The sequence below is a fragment of the Myotis daubentonii genome, chromosome 5 (genome assembly GCF_963259705.1).
Source record: "Myotis daubentonii chromosome 5, mMyoDau2.1, whole genome shotgun sequence".
Taxonomy (NCBI): domain Eukaryota; kingdom Metazoa; phylum Chordata; class Mammalia; order Chiroptera; family Vespertilionidae; genus Myotis; species Myotis daubentonii.
Window position 1 is genome coordinate 3,273,677 of NC_081844.1, and position 20,285 is coordinate 3,293,961.

General features: G+C 53.2%; 1 protein-coding gene across 3 annotated transcripts in view; it reads right to left on the reverse strand.

The window, feature by feature from the left end:
- Positions 1 to 20,285, reverse strand: part of PDE5A (phosphodiesterase 5A) — a 164,490-nt gene that overhangs the window by 80,545 nt on the left and 63,660 nt on the right. For all 3 annotated transcript variants that reach the window (XM_059695583.1, XM_059695582.1, XM_059695584.1), the window contains exons 10-14: positions 18,117 to 18,292; positions 15,500 to 15,559; positions 6,205 to 6,351; positions 3,665 to 3,790; positions 1,665 to 1,759 (exon numbers count right to left, since the gene is read on the reverse strand). In XM_059695583.1, the coding sequence (XP_059551566.1) occupies positions 1,665 to 1,759; positions 3,665 to 3,790; positions 6,205 to 6,351; positions 15,500 to 15,559; positions 18,117 to 18,292 (604 nt within the window). The remainder of the gene's footprint in view (positions 1 to 1,664; positions 1,760 to 3,664; positions 3,791 to 6,204; positions 6,352 to 15,499; positions 15,560 to 18,116; positions 18,293 to 20,285) is intronic.

Below are 20,285 nucleotides of genomic sequence, written 5' to 3' on the forward strand. Positions count from 1 at the left end.
CACTGTGCATGAGCCAGGCGTTCCCCGTGGTGGTGACGTGTTAGCTCCTGAACCGGCGCCAACCCCATGAGGTGGGAATGCGATCACCTCCATGTATAAGTCAGGAAACTGGGGTGCAGAGCGGCACGTGCCCTTGCCCATGGTCACGCGGGGACTGTGTGAGAGGAAGGATTTGAATCCAAGTCTGGCTGCCAAGCCTGGGGTCCTCAGCACTGCGCTGCGCCCTGCACCTTCCCCGAGGCCACAGCCCCCTCAGGAGCCCGGGATCGAACGAGGCCCTTCCCGGCATCACCTTGTCTATTAGGGTGGAATCTTACCTTCTCTGAACTAGTTTTTAAAGTTTGCTATGAAGCCCTAACTCAACCTGAAACAAAACTCCTGGTAATTACCTCATGAAATAAGATTCTCACATAAATATTTTCCCACTTTAGGCCAGAAATGTTACCAACACAGTACTGGACTTTCATTTTCCACCATTTCCCTTAAATAAAACTAGCCCTGCTGGTGTGGCTCAGTAGTTGAGTGTTGACCTATAAACCAGGAGGTCAGGGTTTGATTCCCAGTCAGGACACATGCCTAGGTTAAGGGCTCGATCCCCAGTGTGGGGCGTGCAGGAGGCAGCCGATCCATGATTCTCTCTCATCACTGATGTTCCTATCTCTCTCTCCCTCTCCCTTCCTCTTTGAAATCAATAAAAATATCCTATATAATAAAACCCTAATATGCAAATCGACTGAACGGAGGAACGACTGGTTGCTATGACATGCACTGACCACCAGAGGGCAGATGCTCAATGCAAGAGCTGCTGCCCCCACCCCGGCTGACTGGGGGTAGCTCCTGCGTTGGGAGTCTGTTGAGCTCCCTGGAGAGGGAGGTGACTAGTGGCGACAACTGGGGGGGAGGGGCCGGCCAGTGGGTTGCACCAGGCTACCAGCCAAGGCGTGTGCCAGCGGGGGCCCCCCTATTACCCCACCCGCTGGTCACTCCACATATTGCCCTGATCGCCAGCCAGGCATAGGGACCTACCCTATATATTGGGAACAGGCTTTTAGATTTAAAAATTAAAACCTGGCAAGGCTACTCTAACACTGAAAAAACAAGATGATGCAGCGATGACATGCATGGACTCTGGCTTGTACATTTTGTGGTCATCCCTGATTCTGACACTTATAACTGGGTGACAAAGCCAATTACTTAACTTCTCTCTGCTTCAGTTTTCCACCCATAAGATGGGGAAGATGGTACTACTGCCTCAGAAGGATCATGTTCTGTACTACTTTTTATAATCAGGGGGGAAAAAAATGCAGCTGCCCATACAACAGCAAGATTCACGTGTGTGAAAAGTATGGTCACTGGTGCATGCAGCATCCCAGATTGCGAGAGGGATGTCCAACTGCCGGTTTAGGCCCAATATCCCCCGAGGGGTCCCAGATTACAAGAGGATGCAGGCCGGGCTCAGGGACTCCCCTTTTCCTCCCCCAACCCCGTGCATAAATTTCATGTACGAGGCCTCTAGTATTTAAATAAAACCAGAGTATGTTATGGGATCTTAACCAGTTGATATTTTGGACCTTGACCAATGCAATTTTGCCGTGGGTTTTGCTTTAATAAGGACAACCCCACAGTTGAAAAGGTCACCCTGTCTGGCAGGGTGACCACCTCACCGCTGAATGTAGGAGTTGTTCACGCCGCGGTGGTCCAGGTCGTGGCTCAGGGCGGCGACCAGCAGGGCCAGCACCTCCAGGTCCGACAGCTTGCTCTACACGGCGGGCGTGGGGAGGAGAGAGAGAAGGACCTGTAAGGATGCTAGGCCATCTCTGTGAATCTCAGCGCTTCACACAGGCCTGCTTCAAGGTAGCGGCACGCCCGCTCCACAGGGGAAGAGCTGCACCTCGCCCTCAGAGCGGGGCTATCGCCAATGTCACTGACCCACGGAGAGGGCGGAAATGCCTCACCAACCACCTGTCCCCCACAGTCAACGCCACTCCTTCCTAATGGTCTACGTATGCATGTGTGATAAGCACATGAACTTTGAATCGCCGGCTTCTCTTAACCTTTAACTCCTGCAGCTTCCATGGCTTCCATGCTCTACCCTCAGGGGCTGTGCCTAAAGGCACCAGACAATGAGTATATTTGGCAAAAGAATACACAAAAGGGATTAGGGATGAAAAGTTGGCTTTAAAAAGTTACATAATATTCTGGCTGGTGTGGCTCAGCGGTTGAGCGTCGACCCATGAACCATGATTCGGGGGTCGATTCCTGGTGCAGGGCACATGCCCAGGTTGAGGGCTTGATCCGTTAGGAGGCATTCAGGAGGCAGCCCATCAATGATTCTCTGTCATCACTGATGTTTGTCCCTCTCCCTCTCCTTTCCTCTCTCTGGAATCAATAAAAAAATATATATTTTGAAAAAAGTTACATGATGTATTGCAAAGTGAACCCCAGGTTATTTTGAGTGGCTGCCATCTGTATTCTCTGTACTACTGTTCTTCTTCATAAGAAAACACAAGCTGAAATTCCTATTGGCTCTATCTGCCGGAATTCTCAGCACTCGAAGTGGCATATTCACAGCACTCACATCAGCCTTTTGTTTTTCTCTGCCAGAGCCCGGATAGCACGGGTGGTTTAACCCTCCTGACGTTCCCAGGTCCTCCTAACAGGAGTGGATCCTGCTTCCCATGGGCGTTTGCCCCTGCGGGACTCTGGCAAGAGGCTCCCAGACAAGCCCTGCCCTTGGTTCTGTGTTCAAATGCGCCCCCTTTGGGAGCAGAGAAGAACAGCAGTCCTAGAATTCAATAACAAAGCATGGAAGCTCCTGGCCGGCGTAGGTAAGTGGTTAGAGCCCTGGCCTTCACACCAAAGGGTTGCGGGTTCAATTCGCAGTCAAGGGCACCTACCTGGGTTACAGGGTCAATCCCTGGCCCCAGTCTGGATGAGTGCAGGAGGCAACCTATCAATGTGTCTGTTTCTCTCTCTCTTCCCCTCCCTTCCACTCTCTCTCTAAAAATCAAAATGTCCTTTGGTGAGGATTACCAACAACAACAAAAGACACTCACCTGGAAAGCATGGGAGCTCTGGACTGAAGAGCTCTGTGATGGGGCCTGGACTCACTCACCTAGAATAACGAGTCGGTGCCCGCTGATGGTGGAATCTAAGGACAGAGCTAAGCATAAAAAGGCCTGGCAAGGACCTAGGTGCTGAACGTTGTCTGCGTTGATGTCCTGTGAACAGGGTGTGGTCCACGCACTGGTAAGGTTAACGGGGTGAAGAGAACCCGCGACAGGGCCCTGGCTGCATCTAGGGAGCCACGGTCAGGACCTGCGTGGTGTGGAGCAGCACGAATGTGAGCAGACGGATGCTGCTGTAGTTTCCCTCTGAAGGACATACTGACCTTCCCAAGCGCCATTGGACTTTAGCGTGGAGCTACTTAAAGGTTATGCTAACATGCCGCATACATTCCATAGGAGAGGACGTTATCAACCACGTACTCTGCCACACTAGACTTCTTTCCTTAAAATACAATTTATTTTGTAACTGGCAACAAGCAGTACCCTCAATCACCACTAATGCAGATTTTAAAAAGTACTTGAAAGCATGTGCTGTAAATTTTACCACGAAAGCCACCAAACGTCTTAAGCAAACGGCTCCAGAGTAGAACTTGTACCTGGATCTTGCCTGCCTTCAGGGCGGCGAACATGCACTGCGCCGTGTTGAAGGCGTGTCTCCAGTTGTGGTAGGCCACGTTCTTCCGGTAATTCTTCTTCACACTCAGGATCCACCGGCAGAGGACCTGCGGGCGGAAAGCGGACGTGTCACAGCGACTGCGGAAGTTGGTCACATGCTCACTGCGACCCGGGCGATGCGCACAGCACACCCAATCCCCGGCTCGAGGGATGCGGGGGGGACTAGGATGTAATCACTTAACAGATCAGGACACTGACACACACATGTGGCTCCATGTGACCAGGTCATGTAGCTCCTAAGGGGGGGGCCAGAGTTCATACCTGAGCCTCCGACGGCAGAGCCCACCCTGCTAACCAACCCGCTAAATTAGTGCAAAATGCAAGGCAGCCGTACGGGAGGCCTGGGGGCCTGGAGGGCACCGACTAGCTTTGTGAAAGACACCAGGTCCACGTGTCACCATTAGGAGAGTCCCGCACGTGTGGGTTCCCGGTCGGACAGCCACACAAGCAGCCTGCTGTCTGCTGCAACGGCTTCGGTGCGAGGCTCGGGCTGACGGGACAGGGAGGGGCACATGTGCCACTCCAGTGCCTGGCCCGATGCGTCCTGAGCTCTTTGTCCCTTTTGCACCAGCTTGGGCATTCAGACAGAGGCACTGCGTGGTTACCGAGAAGCAATTAAAAAAATAACATGCCAAGGTCCATATGAAAAAAGCATTTTAAAGATGGAGCGAAAAAGGAGAGACGGCTGAGCAACACGTCACAGCTGGGTTTCACTCAGCTTCTCAGTGGTGTGTGTGCAAGGATGCCTGGGGCTCAGGTCCCCCGCGGGGCTGTGACTGCATCAGCATCCAGTCGCCGCTGTTCAATCCTGAGTGGTTCCCTGTGCTCTTGGGAGCCTGGACAAGGAACAAAGATGCATGCTTCTCCCCGCACACATGGCTGGAGGCGCTTCTGCCACAGAGCACTGCCTGGGAAGTGGAGGTTTCCAGAAAGAATGCTGCAGATGCAGGTCCAAACCACAGTTTTCTCATCGGTGGAACCACTGGGAGAGGGTGGGTGGAGGGTCTGCGGTTTCTTGCCCGCCCTGTTCTCCCGAGGCCGCAGGGAACCAAGTGCCCTTCCCCTCCCTCCCAGGCACCGCACGTGGCAGAGGATCGGGTGTTAACTGGCACCTCAGACAGAGTGGCCAGGAGGTGGCAGCTTCGTCCTGTTGGGAGGCTACGTAACAGCTATGAGCTTCCAAGCTCTGCAGGGAGGGGTTGTGGCAATTGCTGGGATTGACTGCAAAACCCGGGAAAATGTAGAAACCCAGCCAATAGTCGTTTGATCTGAGGGTGACAGCAGCTTCGGGGACACTGAGGGGAGAACGAGGTTGAGCCCCCGTAACGTGGTGAGGGACATGTCCCCCGCCCTCCCCTGCATCAGCCGGTGTCCGTCCGAGGCGAGGCGTCTGAGCACGGACCCCACTGCGGACGGGGCCCCAGCCCAGTGCCAGGCGCACTGTCCCAGTATCAACCGCATTTCATGATTAACCGTCAGCTGAACAGCGAGGCCTCAGAGGTCCTTAAGTTCCAGGGGAGGAGACCTGTGCAAGGAGAGCAGACATCCGACCGAGCAGAGAAAATGGCTTGAAGGCAAATGACTGGACTTTGTTCTCCGAGGTCTTCTCCCTCCTCTCTCCTCCGTGTCCCTGATGCTCCTTCTCCATGGACGGTGGGGAGGGACACGTCCAGTCCTGCTGTGTCCCAGGAGGCTAACGAGGTTGTCAACGCGGTAAAATCCTGTGTTCACCTTCTCCCCAGACGGTGGCCCGGGGGCGCCCAGAGCTGGCCTGTCATTGGCCCTGTACCCCCTTTTCCCCAGGAGCCCTCTCAGTCCTGGCCCTTCCCTGAGAGGTTGTGACCTATGCCATCCGACATGTCACCCCCCCTTCAAACTCCTGTTGACACCACTGTTTTCAGGACAAAATCCTGATTCCTCTGAGCAGCCTACAGGGGTCTATACGATGGGCTTCCTCCTTCCCCTCCTGTGCTTGCCTGCAGCCTCACCCCTGCACAGCGCTCTCCACAGCCCCCCACCTCCTGCCCACCCGCCTCTGCACATCCACTCCCAGGGTGGGAAACCCCCCCAGTTGACAACGGGGACTGGATACCTGGTGGGAACCCGATAAATGCCTTCACGGTGGCTGGTCGTTTCCTTTAAAATTCTCTGATAGGCATTAGTGACAGTAGATCAGTCGCTGAAACTTAAAATCTGCATTTCACACCAGCATCCAAAGCCAATTCTCTCTTCCACACAGGCATACACACGTGTGCACACACGCTAACCCACACACATGCACACGGGCTCACACACGCACACATATATATACGCGCCCCCACCTCATGCTTCATCTGGAAGTTCTGCACCAGGTTGAGGTCAGTGAACATCTGGATGGTGCACACGCATGCACACATGCACAGATGCTCATACACGTACACACATGTGCACATGCTTGCATACACACACGTGTGTGCCTCACCTCATGCTTCATCTGGAAGTTCTGCACCAGGTTGAGGTCGGTGAACATCCGGATGGTGCACAGCGCAGTTTCCAGGTCCGACAGCTCGAAGTCGCTGAAGCTGAAGTCGGTGATCCGCAGGGTCTGGGCAGAGGGCACCACGGCCGCCTGGGGGAGGGGACACGAGTAAGCCCGGCTCACAGTCCTCGGCTTCACGGCGGGGAACAGTGCGTGTGCCGTCCCTTGGGAATGGGACACACGGGAGACCCTCATCTAGGAGGCGGGCGGAGGCAGCGAGGCTGCTGCCGGACGCTGAGCCCAGAACAGGACGCAGGCCTCCGGAGGTGCCCTGTAGGCTGCCTGGCCTGTGCCAATGATGACTCTGAGTGGCGGTCCTGGGCCATGCCAGGGCCGTGGGCAAAGATTGAGGGGCAGCAGCAGTGACGATGCTCGGAGTGCTTCACGTTTCATCCCCAGGCAACACTCCCTCAGGGGCAGAAACTAAAGCCCAGACGGGGTTAGCCTCCTCCCCCTGAGCCGAGTGCCCAGCCCTGCCCCGTCCCCTGGGTGTGCTCGGGAGACAGGTGCCCGGCTCAGGTCTGGGCCGGCCCGAGAAGCCGGTTTTGCTCCCTGGAGGACCTGCGCTCTGACTGCCACCCTTGGTGTTGCTCTGACGCTCATTTCACTGCGCTTCATGCGGCAGCTTCATCCGATGCGCCTGGCTCCTTTCCCTCGATCTCATCCATATTCCCTTCTACCCCCGCTTCTCTCTCCAGGTGCTGAGCTCCCACCCACAGAAAGGTCAAAGGTCAAATGCCGCAGAGCTGACCCAGCTGGGAATGCCCGTTCCCTCCGCGAAGTTCACGGGCACGTGGTTTCCTGCGTCAACTGGCCACACGGGGACCTGCGCTTCCACTGTGGCTGCTGGCGGCTGCGGCAGTGACTGCTCACCAGGGACGGCTATGGAATGAACGCGAGGAACCCCATTCCCTCACTTGGTCTGAGCTGTCAGCTCCGGTGCAAAGGACCCCAAGCTCAGCGGAGATGCCCTCCAGCGGGTGGGAGACAGCAGCCCCCACAGCTGCCGGCTGACCTCTCTAGTCTGAGACGGGATGTTAATAAAAATCACCAAACTGGTTATGGTATTGGAATTGGGGGAGATTAAGCAAAAATAAAGGGTTTCCGGTTTCTCCTGAGAAAGACTACACAGAGCTCAACTCCCAGGAAGCAACAGAGGCCAAGGCCTTGGCACACAGGCACCTGCAGAGTTGAGCTGCGGGGTCTCCCCTAGATTTCCTGCGGGGCCGGGGCCCAGGGTCGGCACTGGCAGGAGTCCCCATGCCCCCCTCTCTGTACCGGCCACCCCTCCCACACCTTAGCTGATGGGGCTCAGTGTGGAGAGGGCACAGGTAAGTGGGGTCCCCCCTTAAGGCGTTCCCCTGACTCCCCCCACCCCCCGAGGTTCCCTGTGAATAGCTGGATGTCACTACTCCGCTCCACTCCCACCTTCTGTGAAGCACAGAGGTGACAATGAAACCCCACGGCCAACCCAGAGCTTTCCCTCCCACTCCCCGCGACCTTCACGTCGGACTTACGCTCACCAGACATGTTTACACTTTATACGCATGCCCCCCGCTCCCCCTGCACGCAGACTCTCCCAGCCCAAACTCCACGAGAAAGCACGCAGCTGCTCCGTTAGCCCCGGGCCGGGACCGGCGTGGCTGCACAGGGAGGGGTTGGGTGTTACATAAAGGCCTTGTGCTTCCAGCAGCCCCTGTCAGCGCAGCTGGGAGTGAGGGGTGGGAACAGCCCCCTTTAACTCACAGCTAGAGCAGTGCCCGCCCCCCTCCGCCACACACACACACACACACACACACACACACACACACACTGCATGGCCGGAGGACTGTCCCCCAGGGCATCACTGTTCGTGCAGCCGGAGTGTCTTTCGTTCCTTCCACGAGGACGCTCTAAGGAAGGCTACAGGAAGAGGCCAACACAGCCGAGCCTCTCCCCACGGACACTGGCTTGGCCTTGCTCTCCCAAAGCCAGCCTCTCCCTGATGCCCGCCGGGCCAGGGGTCAGCCCACCACGGCCAGCTTCCTGAGCTGACCTCCGGGGACAGGCAGCCACATCTGTCCAGAGCCGTGTGGTGCTGTGGTCAGTGATGCGGGGGCTCGGGACTCTTGGGATCCAGGACTGACCGGCCATGAGAAAGTCCCCGTCATTTACAGCTCGCGGACCATCCCCAGGGACCCGACTTCCTGTCCGCCCCACGGGCTTGGAAAGGCGATTTTAACTCCATTTTATGAAACAGAACTCAGCATTTTACCACGAGCAGGGAGGGCGGTGGGTGCCCTTTCAGGGGCAGCTCTCGCTGCGCACACAGTCTGCATCCCCATGTGCCCTGCAGGGCTGCCTGGTGGTCAGAGTCTGCCGAGTGAGAGTCCGACTTGGTTTCCTTCAGGGGCTAATGCACCTGACTGCCCTGTGGTGCTGGAGACGGACAGAAAGCGCGCATTTTAGAGGTTCTGTAAAGCACTAGGTGTGACAGGTGTGTACATGTCCAGTCACCGAATAAGCCAACCCAAACTGGGCCGCTGCCGCCTCCTGCCACCCAGCTGGGCGCGCCCCTCCGATGCCTCCTGTCACCCAGCATGCCCCGCCCCTCCGTGGGCTTCAACCTCAGACAATCTGCTGAGGTACCTCGGTGATCAGTACGAATGTAGTTCCACTCTTATGTTCAGGAAAGCAGCTCACTTTAGTCTGAAGCTGATATAACAAACACATCATTTAAAGCTACACCATTGGCTCAAACTTGGCCAAGTTTAATTCCAGTCGTGTTTTTAAACAACTGCCTTCAGTCGTTCGTGCTCCTGTGCACAGTTAGGAAAACTACCTTGGCGTCAACGGCCATGTTCACGTTGGCATTTGGGAAGCCAGCCGCCTGGAGGTGGCCCGGCTGAGGCCTGTGCCCGCAGCTTGTGGAAGCCCTCAAGCTGCCCGCCCGGCAGCCACCGCATCGCACTTCCCAGGAGGTCGACGGCTCCCCTCCCCATTCAACACGCACAGGACACATGCTTTTAAGGAAAAAACGTACATGATTCATTTACAAGGCCATTAGCACTTATGAAGTGAGTCCATGCACTAATGAGAGAAGAAGCCACAGCACAATTCACCATAGCTAAGATCTGGAAACAGCCTAAGTGCCCATCAATAGATGAATGGATTAGAAAACTGTGGTACATCTACACGATGGAATACTATGCTGCTCTAAAAAGGAAGGAACTCTTACCATTTGCAACGGCATGGATGGAACTGGAGAGCATTATGCTAAGTGAAATAAGCCAGTCAATGAAGGAAAAATACCACATGATCTCACTCATTCATGGATAATAGAGACCATTATAAACTTTTGAACAATAATAGATACAGAGGCAGAGCTGCCTCAAACAGATTGTCAAACTGCAGCGGGAAGGCCGGGGACGGTGGGGGGGCAGGAGGTAGGGGGGTAAGAGATCAACTAAAGGACTTGTATGCATGCATATAAGCATAACCAATGGACATAAGACACTGGGTGATAGGGGAGGCTAGGGGACTGTCTAGGGCGGGGGGAAAAAATGGACACATATGTAATACCCTTTATAATACTTTAAGCAATAAAAAAAAATAAAAATAAAACAGGAACAAATACAATATTTGTATTTGCATGTGGCCCGCGGGCCGTAGTTTGAGGACCCCTGCTTGTAAGTAAAACTTTAGAGGGAACTTGACTACAACTGGGACGAGGACCCACGGAACTGGGTGACACCTAAGTGCGTAAGAATTTCCAGAACAGAGCTGTGATATTTCGGAGCTAAGGACAGCAGTAGAGCCCTGGTTGGTGTTGCTCAGTGGATAGAGCGAGCCTGCGGACTGAAGGGACCCAGGTTTGTTTCCGGTCAAGGGCACATGCCCGGTTGTAGGCTCGATCCCCAGTGGGGGGTGTGCAGGAGGCAGCCGATCAATGATTCTCTCTCATCATTGTTGTTTCCATCTCTCTCTCCAAAATCAATAAAAATATATATATTTTTTAAAGAATAGCAGTAGCAATAATCCACTAGCAACATCAAAGCAAAACAGGTAGGATTAGCTTATTGGGTGAAAGAGGAAGAATCAAACAGAATCCGCTGTCTTATCCAGGTGAACTGGATGGATCTGGTCACGCCCTGCACGTCTGTAAGGATGACGTCTGGATGGTCTGAAGGGCCCACATTGTCCCGAGCGCGTCCCTAGCACCGTGTGAGGAAGAGGTATCTTCTCAGTTGCCGTGGGTTACGACAGCTCAGTGACACTGGTTAATGAGACCAGAGCATCAACTCTTCTTTGCTATTATTTGCTCAAATTTTTCCATTAATGAAATGGTTACCAATAGAGATTTGCCCAAAGAGGGAGGGAATGTGACCATCTGACAGGAGGTGCTGGGTCGCACCCTAACACTGACCGAGGCATCAGGGGTGGTGGTCTGCCCCTCACTGCTGTCTCTGGCAGCGATCGCACCTCGCACTGTGCCCGAGGGAGGGGTCCCCGCCTGATGGGAGAAGATCCCGCCCGATGGAGAGGATCCTGCCCGATGGAGGGGATACCGCCCGATAGAGAGGGTCCCTGTCTGATAGAGAGGATCCCGCCTGATGGAGAGGGTCCCTGCTTGATGGAGAGGATCCCGCCCGATAGAGAGGGTCCCTGTCTGATGGAGAGGATCCCGCCCGATGGAGGGGTCCCCGCCTGATAGATGGGTCCCCGCCTGGTGGAGGGGTCCCCTCCCAGGGCTGGCTCTGAGCGCTGGTCCAACGAGGCCCATCTGTCCTGGGGAACCTGCCTAAGTGGCCAGCTGCTCCCTCTCTGGCTGTTTTGACACAGAAGACCTTTCACAGCAGCGTCTCGACTTGCTTTTAGAGACATTCCCGTGATGACAGAAGTCACAGCAGGAACCGGATTGGCCCCGGCTCCATGACGAAACCGGGAGCTTGGTTTACACAATGAACTCCAGGACATGCCTGGAAGAGGCAGCCAGCCAGGCTGTGGAACATCCAGCTATCTATAATGCAGTGGTTCTCAACCTTGGCTGCACATTAGAATCACCTGGGAATCTTTTTAAAAACCTGATTTCTGGGCCTCATCCTCGGGAAATTCTGTTTCTTTGTTACTAATGTTGTGGCCCCACCCCATAACAAAAAAACAGAATTTCTGGAGGATGAGGCCCAGAAATCAGGATTTTAAAAAGATTCCCAGGTGATTCTAATGTGCAGCCAAGGTTGAGAACCACTGCTATAATGAGTGAACACAGCGCGTCCCGATAACTGTCTAATAGCCAGACCCAGGCCAACTGGCCTCCTTTCATTTTCATCAGTAACTGCTGACCAAGGGCTATTCAAACGTCCACAGCAGAATGCTTTGCTTAAGCCTCTACTTGTGCTACACCCAATTCTAAGCCAGGCAATGATCAGATTAATAACAGCAAACTCAATAAACTCAACAATAATAATAATAAAAAACCTCAGGGAAAGTAGGGGGAGAAAATAAAGATGCTGAATTTCCTACCAACAAATTTATTCTGTATAACTAGTGAGCTTTTCTGGGCTCAGGCGTAAATGTTTAGTGCACTATTTCATTCTCTTCAGAACTAATTTTTTAAAATAAAAGTTAAAACATGTGACAGCTTTTCCACGTATTTTAGGTTTAAGTTGGGATAAACAGTCAGACACATGATGAAGCCAGCGATTTTGTCATTTCTGGAGGACAGACACCTGTGTGGCTGGGGCTGTACAGGAATCTGTATAAGACTGAGAGAAAACGAGAATTGCAATCAGATGCTAAATTTCAACCGATTTAAACAAGTCCTTTGACCTCCCAGCTTTGTAAGCCTGAATTTCTGAACGCAGCTGCCAGAATTCTATGTTCTGAATAGAAAACAGATGGTTTTGAACAATACTGCCCTTTTCAGTTGCTCCAACGTCTTTTTCTCTTGCTAAAATTATGAACATAATTGAGAAAATAATTTTCAGATTTTTCTGAAAGACTATTGCTATTTTCAAAGTGAAAAGCGAGTTTACTAGCCTGGTGGTTTTTTAGCAGGATCTTTGGGAATTGCTCTATAAGCTAGTTTGTATTTATCTAAAACAGCGGTTCTCAACCTGTGGGTCACGACCCCTTTGGCGGTTGAATGACCCTTTCACAGGAGCCTCCTAAGACCATCCTGCATATCAGATATTTACATGACGATTCATAACAGTAGCAACATTACAGTTATGAAGTAGCAACGACAATAATTTTATGGTTGGGTCACAACATGAGGAACTGTATTTAAAGGGCCAGAAAGTTGAGAACCACTGAAACAACTCAGGGCGGAGTGTAAGCTTGACCTCATTTTAGAACCACCTGAGTGACGCCCCAGTGCCCACACTGAAAATGTGCCTCTCCTGTGATCATTTCCAGCCCACAGCAGGCGGTCAGCCCCAAACGCCAGCATTCTGGGAGGTTAGACAAATGGGCCAATTGAGTCTGAGGTGAAGGAGTCTTTAAATCTATAACCCTTTGTCAATAATTGGGGGGAAAGCTCATTTCTTCAAATACCATCGAAGGCAAAATAAGTACAGCCGATTCCGAATGAGCTGACCCCAGCAAAGCCTAGCCTTTGGGGAAAATCATCCCAAGTCCCTGACGCTCCTTGGCAGATGGCTCAGCTCAGCTCGCCGCTCGCCCCTCGCCCCTCGCCCCTCGCCCCTCGACGACTTAATTGCGATCCAGCCCTGCCCTCCCCCTGCCTCCCCAGCTCACTCTCTCTGCGTGTGGGCGCGGGCTTTGGCCTGGACCGCCTGGGCATACACGGGCACATCTCTGCCAACCTGTGTAGGACGCCCTAAATGCTCAACCTCGAGTTGCCTTAAAAATGCTAATAATAGCGGCATGTGGAATTGTTGTGGATTAAATACACTCAGTTAACACACACGAACTTCACACATGCCACGCCGGTGGTAAGCGCTCCCTAAATGTGGCTCTTCTTCTTACCACCCCTTCCCCTGGCAGGGCAGAGGGGTGGCTCTCTCTAACGCTCAACCCCGCCCAGGCCTGGATGGCGCCCCGTCCTGCACTGTGGGCCTCGCCCACCTCTCCTTCCCTCTCTGTCCGAGAACGTGCCGACCTCAAGCTTGGGAGCTATCCCTGCTCAAAAGCCCAAACCGAACAGAACAGAACCGAACCGAACCGAACCATAAAAACTCATCATTCAGCAACACCCTCATCGCGACTCCTCCACCCTCTTTCACACAAAACTTGTCTTTAACAACCGTCTGTATCTGTTTCCTCGTCTTGTCCCCTCGCCTGCGCTGTATCCCGCTGCTGCCTCCTCGCTGCTGCTCATGGCGGGCCCCACACCCCCCTGGTCCGCGCGGACCCCCGGCCCGGCACCTCTTGGAACCTGCATGTGCGTTGCCTTCTGCTGCTCTTCCGTTGGCCTCCCTGCTCAGCGGCCACGTCCGGCCCAACGCTTTCTCCTCCTGCCCCGTCCATGTGAACCTACGTTCCCGAGGGTCCTGCCCTCGCCTTCCCTCCGGGCCTACTCTCCCACCGCCCCGCACGGGAAACCTGCTCTCCCACCTCCCCGCACGGGAAACCTGCTCTCCCACCGCCCCGCACAGGAAACCTGCTCTCCCACCGCCCCGCACGGGAAACCTGCTCTCCCACCGCCCCGCACAGGAAACCTGCTCTCCCACCGCCCCGCACGGAAAACCTGCTCTCCCACCGCCCCGCACGGGAAACCTGCTCTCCCACCGCCCCGCACGGGAAACCTGCTCTCCCACCGCCCCCACGGGAAACCTGCTCTCCCACCGCCCGCACAGGAAACCTGCTCTCCCACCGCCCCGCACAGGAAACCTGCTCTCCCACCGCCCCGCACAGGAAACCTGCTCTCCCACCGCCCCGCACAGGAAACCTGCTCTCCCACCGCCCCACACGGGAAACCAAGCTGTGGACGCTGAGAATCCAGGGCCACCCCCAGACTGCGGCCTCCGTGGGAGCCCCAGCCCTCACCCTCCAGCTGGTCGTTCCTGAGTGTCCATATCCATCGGGGGTCCCGCAGCCTCACCGTCCCACGTTCTAAACCACATCGGCCGGCCCACGTCCTTCCCATTCCCACTTGGTTATTCAGGCGCCATCCTTCTCATCAGGCTCACCCGCCTTCTCTCTGCCTCACAGGTAGCACCATGGACTGTGCACGGCCCTGGGGGTGCACTGTGTGTCCTGGCTCCACTTCCTGTCACAGTGACCCTGACCAGCCACAGTAGCCCTGAGCCAGCCAAGGCCACCTTGAGCCAGCCACGAAGACCCTGACCAGCCACAGTGACCCTGAGCACACCACAGTGGCCCTGAGCCAGCCATGGCAACCCTGACCAGCCACAGTGGCCCTGAGCCAGCCAAGGCTACCCTGAGCCAGCTAGGAGCCAGCCACGGAGACCCTGACCAGCCACGGCCTCTCTAGGTTCAGCGAGGCCTCCGTGGCACAGCTGTACAGTCACAGGGAAAATGCAGGGACCGCTCAGAGGGCTGGGGTTTGGCAGTTGAGATGCTGATGACCTCAACAGAGAACCTCGGTGACTGGCCACGCCCTTCTCGTTCCTTACCTGACCCTCGTCACATCTCACACCGACCGGATCCCTGAGGTCTCAAATTTAAACAGGAGGCCAGCGTGGCTGCCAAGATTTAAATGCCTCAGACCTGCATGGACCTCAACCAAGACCATCCCCGTCAAAACCCAGAACGCACGGCATCCCAGCCCCAGCCCAGGCGCTCTCTCCCCGCTCACTGGAGGGAGGCACGGAGAAGTCAGCACAGGCCCCTGGGAGCCCAATTCAAACAGCCTCAAGCCATGTGGTCGGAATGCAAATCGCTTGTTCCTCAAGAACACGGGGCAGGGACTCAGTAACAAACCACGACACCTCGTCACCACGACCCCAACCGGACAACCACTTTGCAGCTGCCCGGCCCCTTCCCCCAGGAACTGAAACGGAGTTTAATGTTGGCCTCAGCTGGATGTAAAGATGAGAACAATTATTAGAAAAACCCAGAATCATCGAATGGAGGACAAGGTCCATTGGAGTTATTCTCTCTGCTTTGCATCGGCGGTGACTGCAGCCCTGCAGGGAATGGATTGCTTGAATATTTGTGAGCGTCCCTCTAACTATCCGCCACATTGGCTGAATGTCTCCCACCGTTACTGGTGGGAGCAGATCCCCGGGAAAGGCGTGTGTGTGGATGACCGCGCTGTGCCGCCCGTCATTACCGCTAAGGCCTGCAGCTCCCGGGTCTCCTCCTCCGCGGCCGAGGCGTGATAGGACAGGACCTGCGGGGAAGCGGGGACAGGTTACACGAGAGGGCGGAGATTTCAGCCTGGGGTCCCGCTAACACCTCCCAGAAAGAGAACTAGACCCCTCAGACTCTCAGGCCTTGTTTTGTTTGTTTCCTTCAACAGAGAGAAAAACCCCAGATTTCAATTCAATTGTTCCAGAAAACAGTCAGGCGCCCACTCCCCCAACCCCCATGTTCAAAGAAAAGGGCTCACTTCAGTCTGACATTGTTGGTATAACAAACACATGATTTACAGCCACACTATTGGCTCAAATTTGGCAGACAATTTTTTTTCAATTGTATGTGTGTGTGTGTGTGTGTGTGTGTGTGTGTGTGTGTGTTTAAAATCCTGACTTTAGTTATTTGTGCTTGTGGGCAGAATTAGGGAAGCAATCTTTGTGAAAACTGACGTTTTAAAGCCAGCCGCCTGGAAGTGGCTCAGGGGAGGCCTGTGTGCTGCAGAATCCACAAAGAAGACGGCGTGGCTGGGATAGGGATGCCGCAGACCCAGGGCCGAGGGGCACCGGAGCTGAGCAGTGTGGCCGAGGGACCCGCCTGCTCACGGCTGCGGCCACCCAGGAGCGAGGACTCTCCTAACTTGGCTGCGGGCTCACCCAGGGAGAGGAGGGGCCTGGGTACCAGCTTCCACATCTCACAGTTCTGGCTCTAGAACTTCCCATTGCCCTAGAGGGCTAGGAAGTCAGGCTCACCATGTCTTATAACTGAACCTGAGGAGCAGCAATGCCCATTTTCAAAAGTGAGACCCTCTAGCAATGCGACAATATTTCCGACACCGTTTTAACCAGGGTGGTGGTTGGATTTAAAATGTCTATCATACTTTTAAAACATTTTTGAAAGTTCATTTTTGACAGAGATAATACAAGATTTATTTTTAAAAAAATCCCCCACAGTTTTAGGATCATTGTTAAAAGGTACTCATTTTCAGACCTTTGAGTGACAGGTACACGTGCATGTGTGTCATTTGGGTGTGTGTAAGTGCGTATTTGCAAGTGGGGCTTCCCCTGGTTATGGTCTGAGGTCTCATCTGAAATGATTCTCTAGCAAAGTGTTACATATTCATTTTAGGGAGTGGAGAACCAGATGGGTTACTGATGAATCTCAACATATCTATAATAATAAAAGTGTAACATGCTAATTAGACCAGACAGCCGAACGACCTTCCAGACATCACTCCAGACGTCCTTCCAGACGAAGCCGCGGCAGAGGGGGCCAAGGCAGTGGTGGTTAGGGGTGATCAGGCAGGCAGGCGAGCAGTTAGAGGTAATCAGGCAAGCAGGCAGAGGGGTTAGGGGCAATCAGGCAGGCAGTCGAATGGTTAGGGGTGATCAGGTAGGCAGGCAGGCAGAGTGGTTAGGGGCAATCAGGCAGGCAGGCAGGCGAGCGGTTAGGAGCCAGCAGTCCTGGATTATGAGAGGGGCCTAAACTGGCATTCGGACATCCCCCAAGGGGTCTCAGATTGCGAGAGGGTGCAGGCTGGGCTGAGGGACCTGCCCCCCATCCCTGTGCACAAATTTTGTGCACTGGGCCTCTTGCATCGCATAACTTTCTAGCTCTTTAGTTGGGTGTTTATTAGGGGTGGAGAGAAGCTTACATTCCACCACGGATTCCAGCTCATGGCAACTGGATAAGAGAGGCGTGCATTTTACACCAACACTGAGTGATGGGCAGACATGTGCACCCTCTGACATCTGCTTCCCTGGACTGGCCCAGGGGGAAGACATGTTGTGTTACATGAAGTGCATGTTTCATGGATGTTGGTGAGGTCCCCCTGGAAGGGGCTGCCCCACCAGAGAGGGACCTGCCCGGGTCAGCCCCCAGCCAGCATTCATGGGGTCCCTGTGTGTCCAGGATCCTTGCAGATGCTCAAGAACATGCAGATCCCCAGCCTTCACCCAAGACTCACACTCAGGAGTAGGCCATAAATCTCTAAACGGAGTTTCTGATGATGGTGAGGTGGCCAGTGTAAGAGTTTGAACTGTGCCAGATGCATCTTTTCTTTTCCTTATTTCTGCTTCTCTAAGAGCACTTAGGATTTCTGTCTTTGTCTTTTGTTTTGTTTTTGTTGTTAATCCTCACACAAGGTTATTTTTCCACTGATTTTTTTTTTTTTTAGAGAGAGTGGGAGGGGGAGAGACAGAGAGAGAAACATCGATGTGAGAAGAGAGACACATCAATGGGCTGCCTCCTAACACAACCCGACCAGGACCAGCGCTCGAGCCTGCAATAACGAGGTACGTGCCCTTGATTGAAATCAAACCCGGAACTCTGCAGTCGCAGGCCGACACTCTATCCACTGAGCTGAACCAGCTAGGTCCGTCTTTGTTTTTGAAACTGTGACTAGAGCTGTTGGCAAGGTGAGATGGGCCGGGTGACTGCTGTGGCAGTTCTGTCCATGGGAGTGGATGGCCTGGGTCACGGGCTGCTTTCCATAATAAAGCAGATGGACTGAGCAAGCCGTGGGCCTGAGTTGTGGTTTGGTCACGTGACCTTTGACAAGTATGGACACCAAGAGGTCCCCCAGGTGCGCTCACCTCCAACGTGACCATCTGCTTGGCCATGGCCCTCTCCACCGCCTCATACATCTGCGTGTTCTGGATCCCCAGGCCACAGAAGATTACGAAAGCTTCCAGGAACTGCTCATCGTTCCGGTTGAATGGCTTCACCTTGCCGGTGTTCTCCTCCATCTTGTTCACGAGCTGGCAAACCCCTGTGATGACACATGGAAAGGAGCCGGTGTTACTGGAGGTCACAATGCTCAATGACTCTCACTCCGAGAGACTGCCTGATAATCTCCTCTTAGGAACGCCTGGCACCTCAGAACAGTATCAACCAGAAAAGCCTACGGGATTTATCTACATGAGCCCTCATTCCACATGGTCTGGAATGTGGGCTGTTCAAAAATCCTGAGCTATTTTCTCGCAGAGGTGCCCTGAAAGTTAGGCTGCTGGATCCCCAGAGACAGCCTGTCCGTGGGAGACTAATTGGGTTTTTGTGCACTCGCCAAGAGAACAATTTTGATGCACATCTGAATTCTGGGCCAGGCAGCCTGCCTCTCCTTCCTGAGAAAGCAAAGGCTCAAAGCCACAGTTACACACAAGGTGGGACACAGAGAACAGGGTAGTCACAGGATGCTCTCACAGCTCACGCAGGGGCCTGCGTCTTGGAGAATCATGCTTGTAGATGGCTTCTGATACTTCAAATAAAAATGACACTTTGCATAGAAATAAAGGCAGAACGCATTCCTGAAGGAAACCATGACCTCCTATGTCCCAGCCTCTCTTTCAAGGTCAAACATGTCATTTACAGGACTGGAAGAGGACGTCAACATTCTGACCGATCTCTACTGAACCATATGCCCATGGACTCCTGAGTCTCATGGTCCCTGGGAGGACTGGGTACCTCCCTCACTTCCTTGCTCATCCATACTTATTTCTCTTATATCTTCACTAGAGGCCTGGTGCACAAAAATTCGTGCACTTGGCAGGGAAAGGGGTGTCCCTCAGTTCGGCCTGTGCCCTATCGCAGTCTGAGAGCCCTCTTGCCAGCTGTGAGCCCGGCTTCTGGCTGAGCAGTGCTCCTGCTGTGGGCGCGCACTGACCACCAGGGGGAAGCTCCTGCATTGAGCGTCTGCCCCCTGGTGGTCAGTGCACATCATAGCAACTGGTCGTTCTGCTATTCGGTTGATTTGCATATTAGCCTTTTATTATAGAGGGTGGTCTGCTGGAGGTTTATTATTATTGTGTTTGCACATTATCTCTTATTTTAATCCCTTCCCAGTTCATAAGTTTATCTTTTCATCGTTTTCCCTCTGCTTTATTTCTTCCTATTATTTATTTATTTGGGGGGGGGAAAAGTGTAGAGGGTGAAAAAGAGAAAGTCCTGTTTTTCTAATGTCTTCAGTTGACCACTTAATTCAAATAATTTTGTTATTAATAATAACAAAATATTTACAACTATATATCTCCCGAGTGTATAGCTTTGACCATGTACCTTGAGTATTTGTTGTATCAATACAACCATTAATTTTCTAAAATGCTCCCTTATCCTCGGGGGATACATCCAAAGACCCCAAGTGGAGGCCTGAGACCATGGCGAGTCCCAGACCCCCTATCTAGTAAGATTTCTCCTGTACATACACAGCAAGGATGAAGTGTAATTGATAAATTAGGCACAGTAATAATGAAATAAGGCAATGCTAAAAATAGGCGGGCTTCTACAGGTGGAGATGGGGGGAAGGGATGGTCACATCCCACACGAGATGGCATGAGACTCTCGAGATTTCATCACTATCCTCAGAAGGTCATCCGATTTAAAATGTATAAATTGCCTATTTTTGGAATTTTCCATTTAATGAATTAGGACATGGAGTAGTTGAAACCACGGAACTACTGTGCTCTCGTTCTGACTTTGGAGTTCTTCTGTGTCATTCAGAACACGTCCAGTTTCTGAGAGTTTTCTCCTTCCCACTGACCCTTTCATTCTGCACATCCAGCTTTAATGCATCACGGTCCAGGAGAGTGGCTGTCAATTCCACTCCTCAGAAGTCACTGAGCTCGTGTTGTGTGTGTGACCATCAACAGTATTTGAGAAATCTGGATGAATATTTGACAGGAATTTGTATTTTTAAATTATGAGATAAAAAGTATACATATGCCGAGTAGGTCCATTTCATTTTTATATTAATCAATTCTAATATTCCC